Raw genomic sequence first — 21058 nt, forward strand, 5'->3', positions numbered from 1 at the left:
CACTCCCTGCAACCCAAAATGCCACCAGCACTTCATTTCATAACCTGCCCAGCTCCCCACTTCACCAATAGCAAATGTTAAAAATGAATCATTTCATTACAATTTATTTTAAATGATATCTGAAGGCTTTGGTGCCAAAGCATAGTGAAATACTGGGTTGGAATACAATACACATCAGTACTTTAAGTTAATATAAAATGAAAACGAAATCAGTAGAGGTTGGACTTTTTAACCCATCTTTTTAACCCATTTCATCTCACGTTATCAGGCAGTAACAGCTCCCCTGCAGAGCTGGGGTTGTTTGTTTCTATTTCAGCCTCTTCCCAGCTCAGGGCCATGACAAGTCATCCTCCCACCAGGCACGTTTGGGGACGCTCAGGAGTCACAGCAGGGCTGTCAGTGCTGTCACAAGGGAATCAAATCCACCGAGATGATGTTTTTCACAGGGGTGATCAAGCTCTGCAACATCTTCTTGAAGGAAAACCAGGAATTATTTCCCACCAGGGACACGACTCGCACCTTGACCCACAAGCAGCCAGATCTTGCGTGTGATTACTCTGGAATTTCTGTTCCCTGTGCTGCATCCATTTCAATACTCTCTGCCAGTGATTATTCCTTCCTGCCTTGTTTTATTTGATTCTCTTTGCAGAAAGGAGATGTCAGGAAATCTGACACGTTGCTGTGCCAGCAGCAGGTGAGAATCTCACGATTCAATTCCCACCTGTGCCAGGGCCATTTTACACCAATTTTCTCTGTAGGAAAACATAGAATAAAAGCAATAAAAGCTGTGTGTGTGCTGTGCACAGCTTCAGCACTGCCTGCGTGAACAGGGGCTGCATAAATCCCTGCTCAGGAAGGAGTCAGGAGGAAAGCACTGCCTGAAGTATCACCAAGTCAAAACAAGCTCGGAAAAGAACTTGTCATCAAATAACTTCATTTCCTTTTACTCTCTCGGTGTTCACGCTTAAAAACTTCCATTTAAAAAGGGGAAATATTTTCCTGTAATCAGCAGGTGACAGGATGAGATGCTTTAAGGCATCACATCTGATGTGGGAAAGCTCAAGCTGTGAATTTCTGAGCCGAGGGATTTACAGATCTGTCCTTCCTGGGATAATCCTGGGCCTGGGAGCCTTGGCATCGTTCAGAGTCCTGTTCCCAGCTTTGCCCCCCGAGCTCTCCTGGCCCTGGAGCAGGGTGATGATGTTGTCCCTCTGGTGCCTCACCGCCAGCTGCAGGGCCGTGCACCCGGAGCTGTCCTCCACGTCCAGCCGAGCCCCGGCCTTCAGCAGGGTCTTGATGATGGCCATGTTGCCCTTGAGCACGGCCAGGTGCAGCGGGGTCCAGCCCACCTTGTTGCTGGCATTGACGTCGGCCCGGCACTCCAGGAGGTTGATGACACTGAGGAAGGAGCCCCTGAGCACGGCGAAGTGCAGGGGGACCCAGCGGGCCCTCTCGGCCGTGTTGGGGTTGGCCCCGCAGCGCAGCAGCTCACTGACCACCGCCTCGTCCCCGTAGCGTGTGGCCAGGTGCAGCGGCGTCCAGTCCATGCCGCCCTTGGCGTCCAGCCGGGCGTGGCTGCTCGTCAGCAGCCGGATGATCTCAATGTGCCCCTTGAAGGAGGCCAAGTGCAGCGGGGTCCAGCCTTTGTCCGTCCTCAGCTCCACGTTGGCCCCGTATTTGATGAGCTTCTCGCAGATCAGGTACTTGCCCCTGACCACGGCCAGGTGCAGGGCGCTGTAGTGGTTCTGGTCCAGGCTGTTGATGGAGATGCCGTTCTTCAGCAGGTACTGCACCACCCTGAACTTGCCCCTCTCCACGGCCACGTGCAGCGGCGTCCTGAGGTTCTTCTGCTTCCTCTCCAGGTCGGCTCCCTGGCTGGCCAGCAGCTTGACCAGCCCCACGTGCCCGAAGCAGGCGGCCACGTGCAGGGCGGTCTTGCCGTCCACCTCCTGCATGTTGGAGTCGGCCTGGCGGGACAGCAGCACCCGCGCCACGTTCTCAAAGTTGTTCTGGGCCGCCAGGTGCAGTGGGGTCCACCCGTCGCGCTCCTGGGCGTTGACTCGGGCCTGGTGGTCCAGCAGCAGCCTCACGGTCCTGTCGTCGCCGTGCTGGGCCGCGAAGTGCAGCGGGGTCCAGCCGTCCTCGTCGGCAGCGTTGGTGCGGGCGCCGTGCTGGATGAGGACGGAGCAGAGCTCGGGCAGGCGGCGCTGCACGGCCAGCAGCAGAGGGGTGCAGCCGCAGCCCCCCGCGCTGTTGGCGCCTGCCCCGCAGCCCAGCAGGAAGCGCACCCTGCCCACGTTGCCCTGCAGCACCATCAGGTGCAGCAGGGTCAGGCCGTTCTCCTGCAGCCGGCCCGGCTCCTCGGGCGCCAGATCCTCGGGCTGCCTGTGAGGAGGAGGGACAGGAACCTCCTGCTGGTCCTTTCCTAAGGGCGGGGATGTAAAATGGAGAGAAAAGAGTGAAATGGAGTGAAAAACTCCCAAGAAGGGAGGAATGTTGGAACCCCGGAAGCTGAGAATTTCAAGTTTTCTTGTGACCCTCAAGCAAGCACCACATTTGACCTGAGGCCGTGGAACAGGCTTCCAAAATTAAATGACAGCATTGGGATTGTGGGTGTGGAGTTTGAATAGAAGTGTGTGAAATCACAGGGTGGAAAACTTAGAGTCTGAGGTTTTAGTATATAGTAATGTATATGGGGCAAGATGGAGGATTTAGGGCATTGGCTAAGTTCTTCTTCACCTTTTTCTTGGTTTTTGGCCTTTTTTTATTGTAATTGGGTGAAGGGGGCCATATTTGGAACCACCAGCGTTTGGTTATTGGGCTAAAAGTATAAATAATACAGGTGTCATCTCGTTATTGGCTAATTAGCACTTAAAAGACCTTGGAAAGAGTTAGAGACAGAGCCATTTGCTGCCTTGTTAGCAGAGCTCACAGCTCCTGAGACTGTGCTATAGATAAGAATTAATAAACACTGAGTCTGAACACAAAAACTGCATTTCCCATTCTTTAATCCTGGCTCTAACAGAAGATAAGAAGATAAAACCCAACATTTTAATTGTGTCCTGTGTGAGGATCAAACTCACTTCAGAGAGGGAGAGCTTGTGACTCTTCATAGGACGACATGAAATGAAGTCATTTGAGAGATAACGAATGTAAAATAAGGCCAGACATGCACTGGGACATTTGGCCTCTCTCTCTCACACACAGTATTTCCTGAATAGTTCATTTTCCTTAACTTAAAATGTCACCCACATAGAAAACCTTATGAGCCACACCCTTCTACAACAAAATAGACAATTATATAGCTTCCCCTTCTTTAGTTTTCAGTTCTAAAGCCAGTCCCCTACTTACCCCCACTCCTGGTGTCTCGCGGGAAGGCGAACTCCTCTTTGTCACTCTTGTTTTCAGAAAGGAAAAAAGGAAAAGGGTAAGACAAAGTGTTTATTTGCATCCTGTAATGTTTGCACAAAGTGCTTTGCTGCTGCTCTGCAGTTTTGTGCCATCATTTGAGAGTTTTTTACCCAATTCTGTTTTTGCACCTCAAACTCAGCTAAGCCAATCAGGACACAACAGGAATGGGGGAGCCTGAAGATGATCTCTGGGTATCCATGAGCTTTTCCTCCTTGTGCTCATTTGCTCCCAAACACACACATATTCTTCCTCCTGAGTGCAGGGCAGCATCTCAAAATTACTTCCTTTGTTGTTTAGGGACCCCCAAGCCCCCACCTCTTCAGGCCCCTGGTTTCTTGCAAAGCTTGGCAAAACCCTCTAAATAGCAATAATTCCCAGCTCCTATCTCTCCCTGTTTTCTAGCCATAATTACTGCAGTAGCTGGGATTACACTGTGACTATCCAGAAGCCTGATTTTTTTTCTTAGCCAGAGAAACATGGGGATTTAAAACTTAAAAAAAAAAAAAAATCTGTAAGAGTTGTTCAAACTGGAACATTCTCAGTTTTGTGCCATGAACAGAACCCTGTGATCCTGTGTTTGCTTGAGTTTCCTTTAGTGACTGAAGCCACCATCATAAACCCACTTCACCTGAGCAGATCCAGAAGAGGACTATTTATCATTTAGTGCATTTGTTGATTAATTTACAAGTGTTCTATCCCCATAAATGAATTGCAGAGGCCCAACCTGTGCAGACACCCAGGGAAGGTGCTGAGCTGCACATCTGAGAGAGGAAACAGCCTGGCAAGAACAAGGAGCAGAGCCAGAGGAATTTCCTGATTGTCCAGGGGGGTTCCCTCACCTGCTGGCTCCTGGAGAGGGCCGGTTTGTGGGACATCTTCCTCACCAGGCGCTCGTTCTCGGGGTCCTGCACCAGGCTCTGGATCAGTGCCAGCAGCACGTCTGTCTCCACAGGGATATCTGCAGGGCACAGCAGCTCAGCTGGGCAGGCTGCCCTGGGCTCCAGAGCCAGGCAGGACCCATGTGGGAAGGGAAGGAGAAGGGATGAAGGTGATGGGTGACAGCAAAAGGGCACCAAAAGCTGCCAAACCTTGGAGATGTAACTGAGAGAACTGGACACAAACTTATCCCTGTTTGTCACCCCATGGCTAATCCACGCCCCAGTCCCACCTGCAAAGCTTGGCCTTTGCTTGGGGTCCTGGTCCCAGCACCTCTTCATCAGGTCGAGCATCTGGTGGCACTCCCCGGGCCAGTCGTCCCTGACCAGCTCCAGCCCCGGCCTCTTCCCTGCCGCCACCTTGACGATGATGGCCATCATGTTGGCCCCTGGGGAAAACCAGCACACCCGGGGGGTTTGCCCTGGGAAATGGGGTGTAATGAGCATCCCACAGGTGCAGGGTTGGTGTTTACCTGCATAAGGTTTCTTCTGCATGAGCACCTCCCAGATGACGATCCCGAAACTGCGGGAGAGGAGAGGACATTGAATGCACTTATTGCTTCTGCCTTCCTGAGAAATGGGGAGACCAGGAAGGAAGTTCTTCAGGAGGGAAGGATTTCATCTCCCAGAGCAGAAGGGTTTTATCCCCCAAGCCAAAAGGGTCAGGCCTTGTGATTCTGCCCCATTAGGAGTGGGGTCATCACCCTCCAAAGGGTCTGTGCAGTGACTTGGAGCCTTTCCTGTCAAAGTCAGGCTCTCAGTGTTTTTTCCACTTTATTCATATTGGGGATTAAAGCCCTTGGCTCTTTTAAGTTCCTGTGGCCGTGCAAATCATTCTTTTCCTCTTGCTTTGGGTTCCCCTGTGCTGTGAAGGCCAAGGAGCTGAGGAATTTCCAGACATGGGCATGGAGCTCATGTGGATGTGCTGCAAAGCTCCTTGCCCAAAAGCCAAGTTGAAACCTCTCTCCCATCTGTCCCTGACCAAAATGAAGCTGAACACTGAGGCAGATCAGCTAATATTGCTTAAAATTGTTTTAAAATCAGTCTCAGCAGAATTGTTTTAAAATCAATCTCAGCAGTGACTGTGACGAAAGAGCAGGACTGGCAGTTCTGATCTCACTGGTTTTTGTATGAGCAGGGTGTGATGGCACCTGGGGCAATGCAGCCTGCAGCTCCCTTGGGAGGGTGCATTGGGGTGATGATTATCCACAGAGAATCCCCCTCACTCTCAGTCTCCACCACTGAGCTCAGGGCACCCCAGTGTGCTCCCCATGTTCTATGAGGCAGAAAACCAGAATTTAAACAAACTGAGTCCCCCTTGCAGTGTGGCAGAGCCCAGGGGACAGCCCTGAGTGCCCTGGGCCAGCCCTCACCTGTACACATCATACTTGATCCCCGGGGGTTTGCTGTTCTGCAGGAACATCTCGGGGGGGATGTAGCTCAGGGTGCCCCTCAGGGCTGAGCTCTCGATGTACTGCATCCTGCTGGACTGCTCCATCCACCTGGACAGCCCAAAGTCAGAGATCTGCAAACAGAAATGGAAACTGCCCCAAAATGCTCACACTCAGTCCCTGACCCACCCGGACATTTCCTCATCCTTTGGGATCAGGGACAGCAGGACGTGTGAGCAGCTGGGGCTTGATAAAAGCCTGACAAGCTGCAGCCAGAGTCCAGCTGGAGCCTTGAATTCCCAGGGCTGGCCCAGACTCTCTGTATGATCTCGAGCACACCGTGTAATTTGCTCACCAGCAAACTCCCCTCAGGTCAATCTTTCATGGAGTGTTCCTGAAGAACCTGATTTACTGGGACTCTGGACTGGCTTGGCAGAAATAACCTCACTCTTATTGGAGAAACAGCAAAGGCAGCACTGGGGCCATACCTTGACATGCATGTTCCCATCCAGGAGGACATTCCCCGGCTTCAGATCCAAGTGCAGCAGGGGAGGGCTCATGCTGTGCAGGAAATTCATGGCCAAGCCCATCTCATGGATCACCCGGAATTTCAGCTGCCAGGACATCCTGTGAGTGGGAAGGATTCTCTCCAAGGAGCCCCTGGCCATGTATTCCATCACTATCCCCAGGGGGCTGTTGCACACCCCATAGATGGTGACAATGTGCTGGAACTTGATTTTCTCCATCTTGCTTGCCTCCTCCATTAGACAGTTCATGCTGGTCCTGGAAAATTGAGAATAAAAAATAAAAAAAAAGTACAGTGGGAGCAAGAAATTTTATCAGTTGATTCACAGGCTCAGTAACTCTGTAGTAACTTAGTGATACCCAGCCTTTCTGAGCACTGCCTACCCCAAAACAATTCATCCCAAATTCCCTCTTGAGCTGATGATAATGCTGCCACACAGTGACCTTTTGTAGATTAAAACCTGACATAGAAAGTGCTGTGACTTCCCAAAATGAGGTTTATTTGGGCAAAATCAGCCACCATAGGAAAAGAGATTAAAAACTTGCACTTTTTAAATCCTTAGCAGTGAGGACACAGAGCCTGTGCTTATCACACAGGTGAGATGGCTTTAAACAGCCCCAGAGCAGGGTTGGATGGGAGACTGGGGAGGAATTCTCCTCTGTGAGGGTGGGGAGGGACTGGGATGGAATTCCCAGAGGCTGCCCCATCCCTGGAAACGTCCAAGGCCAGGCTGGAGCGGCCTGGGATGGTGGAAGGTGCTGCTGGCCACGGCAGGGATGGGATGGAATGAGCTTTAAGGCTCCTCCCAACCCAACCCACTCTGTGATCCCATGGAATTCCCGGTGTTTCTCTGGCAGCAGGATGCCAAGAGCAGGCACAGCTCCTGCAGCTCCACCTGTGCCTGCAGCTCCTGTCCCTGGGCACGGTGACTCTGCTCCCAGGGGGAACCCAGGCACGTCTCTGCCAGCTCTGGCAGACCTGTTTCTCTGAATTCTCCAAAGTTCCACCTCTCCCAACCTGCTGAACGAGTTTGGGGTGCCCGGGGCGCTCCGGGAGCAGCTGAGCAGCAAAGTGCCAGGAGTGCCTTTAAAAAGCACACCCTGGGAATGGGGCTGAGCTGCCAGCAATTAGGCCTGGCCAGTAATTGAGCTAAAATGGTTCAGCCAAGCAAAATCTTCTGCCACACTTCCTCTAGCAGGGGAAGACCTCACAGAGAGACTGACCCCGTGGCTTGAGGAATCTCAGGTATTTTACTACAATTGATAAGACACAGAAGTAAAACTGATTATTTAACTCTTGACTCTTTTTCCCCAAAAAAACGAGAACAAAATGCAAATGTAATATCTGCAGAGCAAACTGAGGACAGTCACTGCTCAGCCTGAGCTCAGTTGTTGTCAGTAACAAGAAATCACAGGAGAGTGAGATTTTTATCCAGGCAGGGTTCTTCCAAATGGAAAGGAATAAAATTTTCAATTAAATAACCCCATCAACTCTGCTGTTTTTCCATCAGCTCTGCCCGTATTGGATGTGTTATCAGCAGTGGCTGTGATTACCTGGCCCTGCCCCATCTCCAGACACAAGGTGGGCACCACAGGAGTCTCTGCAGCTGAGAGACAGAGCAGGAAGCAGAGGGGAGCTGCAGGTGCAGCACGGAGAGGAAAGAGATGTCTGGAGGCTACGGGAGCAGGGCAGCAAAACCATCTGTAAATCCTCTGCCCCACATCTTTAAACCTTGGGATTCTGGTGATTAATTCAGCTTGATTTATACACATCAGCCCCAGTGTCCAGTGGAAGCTGCAAAGAGGCCACCAGGCTGCTTTTATCTGTGTTTAAGGTGCTCAGCCCCAGGTTTCAGCCCTGTTTTGTTCCTTGTGTCCCTTTGCTCATCCACACATACGACAGGGCAAGGCAGAACCCAGAGCATCTTTAGGTACCCAACCCTTGCCTTCCCAAGCAGCAGAAGCTCTTCCCCACAGTGTTTTATCCCCAAACCCATCCCGGGAAGGATCCAAATCAAAACCCACCCAAAGCCACGGGGCTGGGCTGGGCAGTGCCGAGCAGAGAGCAGAGCAGGGCTCACCTGTCCAGGCTGGAGTCCTGCAGCAGGAACGGGGAGCACTTCACTGCGTACACCGTCCTCCACCTCCTGTGCTTCACCTGGTAGACGTGGCCAAAGCCCCCGCTGGCCACCCGCACCCAGTCATCCTCGAAATCCTCCCTGCTGAACACGGTCAGGCTGCCCAGGGGCCGGCCCCGCTCCGCACTCATGGCACTGCTGCTCCTGCCCTGCCCGGGGAGCCGCTCTGAGCTGGGGAGGGACAGGGACAGGGACAGGGACAGGGACTGTTCCTCCTGCCCTGCCTGAGGATCTTGCTCTGTGCTGTGGAGGGACAGGGACAGGGACTGTTCCTCCTGCCCTGCCTGAGGATCCTGCTCTGTGCTGGGGAGGGACAGGAGCTGCTCCTGCCCGGGGAGCTGCTCTGTGCTGGGGAGGGACGGGGAGCTGCTCCTCCTGCCCTGCCCTGCCCTGCCCTGCCCTGCCCTGCCCTGCCCTGCCCTGCCCTGCCCTGCCCTGCCCTGCCCGGCCCTGCCCTGCCCTGCCCGAGGATCCTGCTCTGTGTTGGGGAGGCACAGGGCACTGCTTCTGCCCTGCCCTGCCCTGCCCTGCCCTGGGAGCTGCTCTGTGCTCGGGAGGGACAGGAGCTGCTCCTGCCCGGCCCGTGGAGGTGGGGATTCACCTACGGGGAATTTTGGCACCACCTGTGAGCTGCTGATCCGCCAAGAGGTGGATCCTCAGTGTCGCCGCATCCTCAGTGTCGCTGCCTGCAGGTCACACAGTTCATTCCCAGCCTGGGAATGTGGCTCTGCTCCTTTATATCCAGCACTAGATGGGCAAATCCTTAAAGAATTCCCAGTGGGAAATGGTGCAGAGAACAACCCTTTGGTGACGGTGCTGAGGATGGGATTCCTCACCTTGAGGCATTGGAACTGCCTGGGGGAAAGGGAGTGGGGGGGGGAGTGGGTCAGGGTGATGCTTGAAGGGAACAGAGAAATCCACGGGGCAGAATTGTACATGAAAGATGTGGAAAACACTCCAGAAAGAACAGAGGGGGAAAAAAAAATCCAGAAGTAGCTGGATGGAGAGATGGGAAACGCTCCAGAAAGAACAGAGGGGGGAAAATAATCCAGAAGTAGCTGGATGGAGAGGTGGAAAACACTCCAGAAAGAAAAAGAACAGGAAATCATCCCCCCCCCCCGCCCCCCCCAAACAATGAGAACTACCACATGAGTGCATGAGCCTGAGAAAAAATCTCAGCAGAAATACCTGAAATGTGGCAAACCAGAGCAGTTCCCTCGGGGATAAAATAAAATCTGCTGTCAAATCCCTGGAAATGGGTGTTTGGATGAACAAAGCCTGATCAGAGCAGTTTAACCCTCACCATGTGAGCACCAAGAGAAAAGGGGTTTAAAAAACTCCTGACTGGGTCTTGTGCATTTGTGTCTTTGATGCCTCAGCTCTCTCTGGAGGCAGCTCAGTGTCAAATAGGAGGTGGTGCTGATTTCCTCACTGCTACTGCCATACAAGTAACAATCAGCGCTGCTGCAGGTTAATTGTCTCACTGCCAGCAAGCCTTGACCTGGGATTTTCAGTTCTGTAGCAGAATCCTGAAGAAGTCTTTAGAGGGAGCCTGACCCGGGTGGAAATGTGAGTTATTTCTGTTGCACTGACACGAGGGGCTCTGGCAGTGAACTCCCTTCTTTTAAGGAAAGAAGGAAAAAAAAAAAAAAAAAAAAAGAAAAAGAAAAAAAACCCCAGCCAGGCCGTGCAGCCTTTTAGGGAGGAGAAGCCCAATTAGAAGGTGATCGGTGCCAGTTCCCCGGCACTCCCCGGGAGCCGCAGGGATGCTCTGCTCCGCACCAATCCCACCTGCCAACACACCTGTGGGGCCGCGGAGCAGGACAATGGCCCCGCTCCCTCGGGGCGGGCACAGACCAGACAAACACGGCGATGCTCAGGTTTATTACAGAGCTCAGGAGGAGGGGGGGCGCTGCGGGAACACTCAGCCCGCGGCTGCGGAGCTGCTGCTCCTCTCCCTCCCCACATCTCCCAGGGGCATTTCCGGGCCAGCAGCAGCTCGGGGGTGTCGCAGCTCTGCGGGCAGGAACAGCAGGAGCGCTGCTGGTCACCCCCAGCACGGGCAGGGCCCTCCAGAGGTGCCTTTCCTCGCTCTCTCTCGGCGCTGCAGCTCCTGTCACTCCCCGCGAGGTCTCTCAGTCCTTCACCAGCAGCAGGTCCTGGCAGGGTGGAGCAGCCCCAGCTCCTCGGGACAGGGGGATGTGGGACATCCTGGGAGTGGGAAGGATTCTCTCCAAGGAGCCCCTGGCCATGTATTCCATCACTATCCTCAGGGGGCTGTTGCACACCCTATAGATGGTGACAATGTGCTGGAATTCGATTTTCTCCATCTTGCTTGCCTCCTCCATTAGACAGTGAAGCCTGGAGGGGACTCTGCCCTCCCACAGCCACCCCCTCAACCTCGGAGTGCCCCCAGGAGAGCCCTGTTTGTGTCCCCCATGCTCCTTCCCCAGAGCCTTCCAGCAGATCCCACTCTGGTGCTGGAGTTCTCTGACCATTAGTGGTGGGGTTTTTTCTTGTTGGAGAAAACAGCAACAGGACTAAAGGGGAAAGAGGGCTTTGGCTCCTCAGAGATGAGAAAAGCTGTAAAGCTGAGGGGACACAGCTCTGGAGCTCCTGGGTCCTGTCCACACGCCCAGTTCCATCATTTCCCCACCACTTCTCCCTGGTGGCAGGCTCTAGTGCACAGTGCAGGATTTCCCCTGGTCTCCTCTCTGCTTCCCCATCCCTGTGCCAGCCCGTGCTGGGCTTTCAGCTCTGCTGTCCCTGGCAGCTGGAGCACTACAAGGATTCCTTCTCTACCCTGCAGCTTGTGGAGTGGCTGGTGCAGAAGCAAAGGAGGGAAGGAAGGAGAGGCAGGCTCAGAGCAGAGGTGGCACCTCCTGCCTCAGCAGAAGCTCTACAGAAGCAAAGCAAACTCAGCTGCTTCTCTGGTGGCTGTGGGGGCTGCTGGGGGTCACAGCCCATGGAATTCTGCAGGCAGGGGATGTCGGCTGGGCTTGGCTCTGTGCCGCTGGTGCAGCCACAGCCCCATGAAGGCTGAGCCCAGGACGGCACAGCCAGTGAGGGATCCCAGCAGGACGGGCAGCAGCACGGCAGGACCAGCCCCTGCACACACAGAGAGAGGGAATCCAGCAGTGAGAAACGTTCTTTGCACAAACAAATAAAGACACGAGGAGTTAGGGGTGGTGCCAGTGGGTTTTGAGAAGCCTCTCATGTTTTATCAGCTCAGTGTCACTCTTTTCTAATAGCTATAAACATTTAATTAACATTAACCAGCTTCTGTATTTCACCTATGAACTCCTGCCCTATGGCCAACCTCATTCTGCACCAAAATGCTGCAGATCTTTACAGGCAAAGAAATTTCTGCCTCGTTTTTCTCCCCTTTCCTCCTCCTAAAGCTTCAGTTCCTTCACAGGATTCATCTGGCTGTGACACTGATTAACCCTCATGTCTGGGATTCAGGGGAGGCAAAGGTGAGGAGTTGCTGGGATATAATCTAATTAAGAAAATTATTAAAAATGTGCTGGTTTTCCTGCAGCAGGAAAAGCTGAGCAAAAATCTCTGCAAGGGAAATAAAAGCAGGAGAGCCCCACCTTCCACTGGTTTGTACAGAGACCTGTTGTTCATCCTCCAGACAGGCCCGAGGGACACCAGGTTGTGCAGGTGTCCGTGGCTGGTCCTGTCACTGGGCTGGGGAAGGGGCTCCACACTCTCCAAGCAGCCCTGGAAAGACATGGAAAACACCTGGAAGTGTCCTGAGCAGAACCCTGGGCCCTAGGGCAAAAGGGGGAAAAGGCTCCTCAGTGTTTTCCACCTCTGCTGTCATTCCAAGAGGTGAACTGCCAACCCTTGGACCAGCACATATGTAAATCTGGATTCCCTGATTTCCTTTTCTTAGGGATTACCAACCACTGCCAGCATTCCGCACCATGAACTCCTCTCCTGGATTTTAACAGAGGATTGGGTGGCCACGGGGTGACCTTGGTGTCAACCAGCTCCTGGTGTGGAGACTCTGGAAGCACCAAATCCCAAATCCCTGCTGTGGGGACAGGGGCACCCTCAGTACCTGCTCACATCCCGGCTGGCCGGGCAGGCACACCCTCAGCTGGCAGTGCAGGTAGGCCACGGAGTGGTTCAGCATCTGGAACAGCTGGATGGAGAAGCTGGAGGCTCTGGAGCTGCCACCCTTCAGCAGCTGGATGTGTGTGCAGTCCCAGGGCAGCCTGGCAGGGACAAACAGCCAACAGCTCCAACCCCAGCTCTCCCTGAGCAGGGCAGGGTCAGCTCTGCACAAACTCCACAGCCCTGCACCCTCATCCCAGCCGCAGGGAAATCCATAAACCATTGGCATTCCAGGCTGGACCTGCCCTTCTCAGAGCTCTTTTGGGAGGTTGGTTCTGCTGCAGTGAGTCAATTAACCCCTGGGCTGCCTGGAGCACACATCTCACACCCCAGAGGGTTTACAAACCCTGGGTAAGGAATCCTCCTGCTTCCCTGGCCTTCAGCAGAGGGGCGACACCCAGAGGGTGGGGACAGCCCCAGAGGGTGGGGACATCCCCAGAGGGTGGACACCTCCAGGGGCTGGGACACCTCCAGGAGGAGGTGGGATACCTCCAGAGGATGGGACACCTCTTCCAGATGCTGGAATGGGGGTGTGGGGAAGCCTGGCTGGCACTGGGATGTGCCTCCCAGCAGGGAGGGGATGCTGCAGCCCTGTGACAGCACCCAGGGGGCAGCAGGACGGTTTATTTCCATAAATCCCAAATGAAGTGAGATTTTCCCCATTCCCACCTGCTGAAGAGGCAGCACTGAGCCCCCGCAGCCCCGGGGCTGGCCGAGGGGGACACGCAGCACGAGTGGATCTGCAGCAGGGCCCGGCTGCTGTTGCTCTGCAGGGCCACCAGGGCCAGGAAGGTGTCCTGGGTGTCGGATCCCGCCGTCCCCGTGTCCCCTGCAGGGCTCAGGCTCAGGCGCACCGAGTGGTTCCCGGAGCCGCACGAGTCGCTCACCACGGCGAGGCTGGGAAAAGGGCGAAAAGGGCAAAAAAGGCAATGAAATGAAACCCCTCCAGGCTGCAGCAGCACACCCAAAGCCGGAGCCGGGGGTACTTGCCCGTCCAGCGCGGTGACATCCGAGGGCAGCCCCCTCCTCTGGTGCCAGCCGCTCCGCAGGACTCCGGCCTCCAGTGTCACTGCTGTCCCCAAGCCTTCAGCTGCTCCGTCTGTCACCTCCCCGGTCCTGCCCTCCTCCTCCTCCTCCGCCTCCTCCGTGCTCAGCAGCAGCCCCTGGGCCGGGGCAGTGCCCGCAGCACCCAGCCAGGGATGTCCCGGGCTCCCCGGGGACTGCCAGGGGCGCTCCGGGGGCACCGGGGTGAGGTCCCTGCCTGGGGGCGGCTCGGGGCCATCAGCAGCAGGCTCATTAGTGCCATGATTAATGAGCTCATTAGCAGCGACAGGAGATGCTGGGGGTGTGGGGGACCGGGCCGCAGGGCCAGGGCTGGAGTGACCAGTGACCAGTTCCATGGCATCCTCCTCCAGGGGATGGGACTCCGCCAAAGGGTGGGACACTTCCTCCAGAGAGTGGGATACCTCATCCAGAGGGTGGGATACCTCATCCAGAGGCTGGAACATCTCCTCCAGAAGGTGGGATACATTCTCCAGAGGGTGGGATATGTTCTCCAAAGGGTGGGATACCTCCAGAGTTTGGGATACCTCATCCAGAGGGTGGGACACATTCTCCAAAGGGTGGGATGCCTCCTCCAGAGGCTGGAACATCTCCTCCAGAGGCTGGGATACGTTCTCCAATGGGTGGAATACCTCATCCAGAGGGTGGGATACCTCATCCAGAGGCTGGAACATCTCCTCCAGAGGGTGGGACACGTTCTCCAGAGGGTGGGATGCATTCTCCAAAGGGTGGGACACCTTCTCCAGAGGGTGGGACACCTCCTCCAGTGGCAGTCTGGGTGATGCTGGCTGTGCAGACACGGCTGCCTGAGTGTGCAGCTGCCTGGTGGGGGCTGCATCTCCTCCTGCTGCTTCCCCAATGTTCCCCAGCAGCCCTGAGGAGCTGAGCAGCATCACCGAGTGTGGGTCAGGTTGCAGGGCTGGGTCGGGCTGCACAGCTGGGTCAGACTGCACGGCTGGATCTGGCTGCACAGCTGGGTCAGGCTGCAGAGCTGGGTCGGGCTGCACAGCTGGGTCAGGCTGCACAGCTGGGTCAGGCTGCACAGCTGGGTCAGGCTGCAGGGCTGGGTCAGGCTGCACAGCTGGGTCAGGCTGCAGGGCTGGGTCAGACTGCACGGCTGGGTCAGGCTGCAGGGCTGGGTCAGACTGCACGGCTGGATCTGGCTGCACAGCTGGGTCAGGCTGCACGGCTGGGTCAGGCTGCACAGCTGGGTCAGGCTGCACGGCTGGATCTGGCTGCACAGCTGGGTCAGGTTGCAGAGCTGGGTCGGGCTGCACAGCTGGGTCGGGCTGCACAGCTGGGTCAGGCTGCACAGCTGGGTTGGGCTGCAAGGCTGGGTCAGGCTGCACAGCTGGGTCAGGCTGCACAGCTGGGTCAGGTTGCACGGCTGGGTGAGGCTGCACAGCTGGGTCAGGCTGCATGGCTGGGTGAGGCTGCAGGGCTGGGTGAGGCTGCAGGGCTGGGTCAGGCTGCACAGCTGGATCTGGCTGCACAGCTGGGTCAGGCTGCACGGCTGGGTCAGGTTGCAGGGCTGGGTCAGGCTGCAGGGCTGGGTCAGGCTGCACAGCTGGATCTGGCTGCACAGCTGGGTCAGGCTGCACGGCTGGGTCGGTCTGCAGGGCTGGGTCGGTCTGCAGGGCTGGGTCAGGTTGCACGGCTGGGTCAGGCTGCACAGCTGGGTCAGGCTGCAGGGCTGGGTCAGGCTGCACAGCTGGGTCGGGCTGCAAGGCTGGCTCATGTTGCAGGGCTGGGTCGGGCTGCACAGCTGGGTCAGGCTGCAGAGCTGGGTCGGGCTGCACAGCTGGGTCAGGCTGCACAGCTGGGTCGGGCTGCAAGGCTGGCTCATGTTGCAGGGCTGGGTCAGGCTGCACAGCTGGGTCAGGCTGCAGGGCTGGGTCGGGCTGCACAGCTGGGTCAGGCTGCACAGCTGGGTCGGGCTGCAGAGCTGGGTCAGGCTGCACAACTGGGTCGGGCTGCAGGGCTGGGTCGGGCTGCAGGGCTGGGTCGGGCTGCACAGCTGGGTCAGGCTGCAGAGCTGGGTCGGTCTGCAGGGCTGGGTCAGGTTGCACAGCTGGGTCAGGCTGCAGGGCTGGGTCGGTCTGCAGGGCTGGGTCAGGTTGCACAGCTGGGTCAGGCTGCAGGGCTGGGTCGGTCTGCAGGGCTGGGTCAGGTTGCACAGCTGGGTCAGGCTGCAGGGCTGGGTCAGGCTGCAGGGCTGGGTCAGGTTGCACAGCTGGGTCAGGCTGCATGGCTGGGGCTGGCAGCTGGAGCAGCTCTTTGAGCCCAGCAGTGACACTGTCACCCTGGGCTGCAGGGACAGGAGTCCCCACTGCTGCAGCCTGGGCTGAGCCCTGTGTAGGTCTGGGATGTGCTCCCAGGGCAGGGACAGAGCCTGTGGGCACGACTGCCTGGGCTGGGCTCAAACCCAGCTGGTTCCCCCGGGGCTGTGCTGTCCCTGAGGTGATCACAGTCCATGCAGACATGCTGCTTCCCAGGGATTTGCCAGCTCCTGCTTTTCCTGCACTGCTGCTGGTTTCAGTTGGCCTTGTGCTCTGTCCCATGCTGGCCTGGGAGGAGAGTTCAGCAGGAGCTGGGGCAGGGGCAGGAGAGCTGGCAGACATCCCTGCATGGGTCACCACAGCCAGAACCTTCCCAGAAATCGTTGTTTTCCTTCGGACTTCTGTGGAAAATGGAGTCTGTTCCGGTGCTGCTGTTGGTCTCTGTGTGGTTATAAAGGGCTGAAGCACAGTGGGGGTGAATTCCAGCTCCAAACGTTGAGTGAGACAAGGTTTTCCAGCAGTGGTGGGGGTTTGAGCTGCTGTGGCAAGCATAGGGACTCCAGGCAGGGCTGTGCTGCCCATGGTGGACTCGCTGTGCTCATTCCCAGCTGGAAGCACCAAGGAGGTGCTGGGAACACCTGGAGATGGCAGCAGCTCAGGGCCTGGGAGCCTGTCAGGGGTGGGCTGCAGGGGTTTGGTGCTGGGGAGGGCCCTGGGCAGGGGTTTGGGGGGCAAACAGCCGATGCAGGGGGCAGGGGCTGGGCTGGGGGTGGGCACTGAGCCCACCTGCCCTGCTGCCCCTGAGCTGCTCCCAGGCTGGGCAGGCTCTGGGGAGCCATGGGGTTCCTCTGCTGGCAGGAAAGGAGCCCCAGATGAATATTGTGGCCTTTCAGTGGTGACAGACACTGTGGGGGAAGATTGGAGGCTTAGAGTGGACACCAGCTCTCGGGGCACAGGGGAGGTGCCAGGCTCTGCTGTCAGGGAAAGCAAAGCAGTGCCCGTGGCCTTCTGGGGATGGGGAGCAGGAATCTGCATCTCCTCAGACAGCCTGGGTATGGTCTGCACTGTTGGGCTCATCCTGGGCTCCAGAACATGACCTGGGGCTGAGGTGGCAGCTGGGGACAAGCCCCTGAGGGCTGTGGGAACAGCACGAGCTGGCACTGGCTCAGAATTGGCTTTTTCTCTCTCTGCTTGCTGCTTGGACACTGTGGGCAGAGCAGTTTCAGGACCCACAGATTTCCCAGTGGGGTAAGAGGAACTGGTTTCCACTGGGATATCCTGGCTGCTCCCAGCTGTCCCCACAGCTGTGGCCATCCTGAGGTCACCTTGAGGAGGGGACAGCACCTGTGTGTGTCCCCTGTCACTGGGCAGCAGGATAAACACAGGCCTGACCAAGACCAGGCTGGAAGGGCTCAGGGGGAGGTTTGGAAGGTCCAGCCCTGAGGAATTGGGTGCTGCCAGGATTTGCTGGATGGAAAGGAGCCCCCCAATGCTGGAGTTTGGGAATTCTGTGGGGAGAGGGGAATCCTGCATGGGCTGCAGGCAGATCGTGCCGTCAGTGCTCCTCAGCACAAAGGACAGCTGGGGGGATGAGGGCAGCAGGGTTAGGGGGTCACCTCTGCCTGTGCCGAGGTTCTTGGCAGCTGCATCCAGGGACATCCTGAATTGCTGCCCCAGGGCCTGTGCCAGGGCTGCTGGCACCTCCCTGGGCACCCCTGGGGCTGTGGTGGAGCTGGGATGGCTTCCCTGGGCAGGGGATGAGAGCAGGACAGGGGCAGCAGCTCCCAGCCTGGGGGGGCTGGGAGGGACAAGGCTGGGAACAGCCTGGTGCCTGTGGCTGTGTGATCCAGAGGGGCTGGGGACAGGCCTGGCTGCTGGGGACAGGGCTGGAAAATCAATTTTGGGGTCAGGGCTGGCTGCTGGGGACAGGGCTGGAGAACCAGGTTTGGGGGCTAGACTGGCTCCTGGGGTCAGTGGAGAAGAATCAGTTTTGGGGATGGGGCTGGATGGTGGGGACAGTGCTGGAGAATCAGGTTTAGGGACTGAACTGGCTCCTGGGGTCAGTGGAGAGGAATCAGTTTTGGGGTCTGGGCTGGATGATGGGTTCAGTGCTGGAGAATCAGTTTTGGGGACAGGGCTGGCTGCTGGGGACAGCACTGGAGAACCAGTTTTGGGGACAGGGCTTGCTGCTGGGGACAGGGCTGGAGAAGAATAAATTTTGGGGATGGGGCTGGCTAATGGGGACAGTGGAGAGGAATCAGTTTTGGGGACAGGGCTGGCTGCTGGGGTCAGTGAAGAGGAATTGGTTTTGGGGACAGGGCTGGGTTCTGGGGACAGGGCTGGAGAACCAGGTTTGGGGGCTGGACTGACTCCTGGGGTCAGTGGAGAGGAATCGATTTTGGGGTCTGGGCTGGTTGATGGGGACAGTGCTGGAGAATCAATTTTGGGGTCTGGGCTGGCTGCTGGGGACAGTGCTGGAGAATCAATTTTAGGGACAGAGCTGGCTGCTGGGGTCAGTGGAGGAGAACCAGCTTTGCTTCTTCTTCCTGTGCTCACCTGCAGCATCCCAGGCAAGGCTCCCTGAGGCACAGGAGGGGCAGAAGCTCCTGGGAGCTGGGACCCAGAGCCAGGGGATGTGGGTGAGGTGGTCGGGGCGTGGAGGCCCAGGGCCTGCATCCCAGCAGAGGCAGCAGGAGGCTGAAGCTCTGCTGGGGCAGAATCCCAGGGCTGGAGGTCACTGTTCCCAAAGGTGGGCATTCCTGGAGACAGGGCAGGTGTTGCTTCCTTGAGCCCTTTAGTAGTTGGGGAAGGTTTTGATATGGAAACCCACAACTGGATTGATGAGGATGAGCTCAGAGAGGGCTGTGGGCTCTCAGGGGAGGGAGATTCCCCAGGTGACCCTGTCACTGCCCAAGGAGCAGCATCTCCTTGAAGTGCCATTTCCTGGGAGCTCCTGTTGGTCTCTGGGGGAACGTGTTTGGTGTAGTTGAGAGCCCTGTGCAGGGAGAGGGGGTCTTGTCCATCACTTGTGCCAGCTGGGAATGGAGAGGGAAGGAATTCATCGGGAGCTGGAGCTTCCATCAAGAATGAAGAATTTTCGGTGCCTGGTGTGAGGGTGTGAGGAGCGGACAGCTGGGCTGGGTGTCCAGAGCCGTTTGTCACAGCTGAGGTGGAATTTCTGTCTTTGCTGCCTGTGGTTTCCTGCTGCAGGGACACGAGAGGGGAAAACTGAACAGGCCTGGGCTGTGCTGTGCTGGAAGGGACCGAGCCAAGGTCCCCTGGAGCTGGCTGTGGTGGCATTGCAGACGTTGTAACTCCAGCATCTGAGCTCTGAGTCCTCCTCACAGTGACCCCTGCTCTGGGGCCAGGAGGGGTCGTGTCTGTGGCCCTTTTCCCCGTGGGAGTCATCCCTGTGGGCAGCCAGCCCTGCCCTGCCCTGCCCACAGACATCCCAGCCCTGGGGGGAAAGGCAGATGCTGCCACTGCTCTGCTTGGTGGATAGAAACTGAGCCTTGGAGTCAGAAGAGGAGTTTTGGGACTCGGCACCTCCCTGTGCTTGCTGTCAGGAGGGGAAGAGAGAGCTGTGAGCTGGGCAGAGTCCTCCTGTGTCCCTGCACTGGAAAAGGGCTGGGGCAGCCCAGAGCTGGAACTGGGACCAGCCCCAGCAGCACTTTCTGCTTCTCTTTGCAGTGCCAGGGCTGTGGGGGCCGGTGATCCCTGTGTGGAGCTGTTCCAGAGCTTTCCAGGAGCTGTGTGTCCATCCTGCGCTCTCCAGGCTGCTGTGTGCAGGAGCTCAGTCCCTGCTGGGCTCCCAGGCACGGCCCCAGGCAGCAGAGCTGCTCTGGCTGCAGCTCTCCCTGCCTGGGACACGGGCTCAGAGGTTGTTCCAGTGGTGGGATCAGCTCCTGGGCTCTGGGAGTGAAGAGTCACCTCAGCCCAGGCACCCTCGGGCATGGGGCTGCTCTGGGCAGGGCTCAGCCCCAGCACCCCACTGCCAGCAGCACCCCTGGAGGCACCTGGGGAATGAGAGCAGCTTTTGGCTAAGCTGGAACCAGCCCTGAACAGACCCAGCAGCCCTACGGGACAGCTGGACTGGGCAGGCACTGGGGCACCAGAGCCACACAGGTTCTCTGGCACAGCCAGTCCCATCCCATTCCCATTCCCATTCCCATTCCCATTCCCATTCCCATTCCCGTTCCCATCCCCATTACCATTCCCATTCCCGTTCCCATTCCCATTCCCATTCCCATTCCCATCCCCATCCCCATCCCCAGTCCATTCCCATTCCTATTCCCGTTCCCATCCCCATTCCCATCTCCATTCCCATTCCCATCCCCAGTCCATTCCCATTCCCATTCCCATTCCCAGCTGTTCCAAGGCCCATGCCCTGCTGCTCCAGCACCACATGCAGGCCCCAGGGCACGGAGCAGCCAGGGAGGAACCCTCAGATCTCCATTCCTTTCCCAGGGAGAGGGAAAGCCCCAGGCTGGCCAAGGACAGGCTGGGAGCTCTTTCACAGCAAAACAAGATTAAAATAACCCCAAATGAGCTTCCTGCCCTGGCTGTCCTTCAGCACTGCCCCTGCTCCAGCATCCCAGTGCCAGCAGGAGTTCCCTGATCCCTGCAGGGTGTCCAGGCACGTTTGTTTGGACACAGAGCAGAGAGAACCCAGCAGCTTCTCAACCCTAGAGCAGCCACTTTGTCACTGAGAAAGGCTGACCCCGCTTTAAAAGGTTATTCTTTTCTTCACACATTTTACTTTTTTCTCTCTTCACATCAGAAGGCTGATGTTCCAAATGACACTTTCCAAACCACTGATTAAAACATATTTTCCTCCCCAAAAAATACCTTTAAGCATTTTTCCTTAGGCACTTGCCCAGGAAAGACATGAATCTAAAAATTTAAGTGATATGCATTTAAATAGTGGGTTTTGACAAAGGCAAAGCAGAGGTTTGGCAGCTTCACAAAAAGAAGAAAACCCTTGACTAGCTAGAAAATTCATTGCCACTTCCCAAGTTCTTCTTTCCTGAAGAGAAGAGCCTGCCTGAGGACACAGCACTGCCTCCACCAGTCCAGTTAATTCCTGTGCCCTTCCAGGGATGCTCAGAGTGGAAGGGCAAGGCTGGAGCCCAGCTGGGAGTGACAGCAGACCCAGGAGCTGGGCTGGAGCAGCAGCAGCAGCACAAACACAG

The 21058-nt window shown here is 56.7% G+C and overlaps 1 protein-coding gene across 1 annotated transcript; it reads right to left on the minus strand.

The window, feature by feature from the left end:
• Positions 1-1088: 1088 nt before the first annotated feature.
• On the minus strand, positions 1089-8531 carry ANKK1 (ankyrin repeat and kinase domain containing 1; the record flags this gene model as incomplete). The annotated part of the gene is made up of 8 exons (XM_083878139.1): positions 1089-2425; positions 3352-3397; positions 4251-4369; positions 4580-4735; positions 4820-4869; positions 5720-5871; positions 6226-6520; positions 8344-8531. 8 exons carry the CDS (start codon positions 8529-8531, stop codon positions 1089-1091), a joined length of 2343 nt encoding a protein of 780 aa, XP_083734265.1.
• Between the last annotated feature and the right edge of the window lie 12527 nt (positions 8532-21058).

The sequence above is a fragment of the Zosterops lateralis genome, assembly GCF_965231275.1.
Source record: "Zosterops lateralis genome assembly, chromosome: 25".
NCBI classification, from domain to species: Eukaryota; Metazoa; Chordata; class Aves; order Passeriformes; family Zosteropidae; genus Zosterops; species Zosterops lateralis.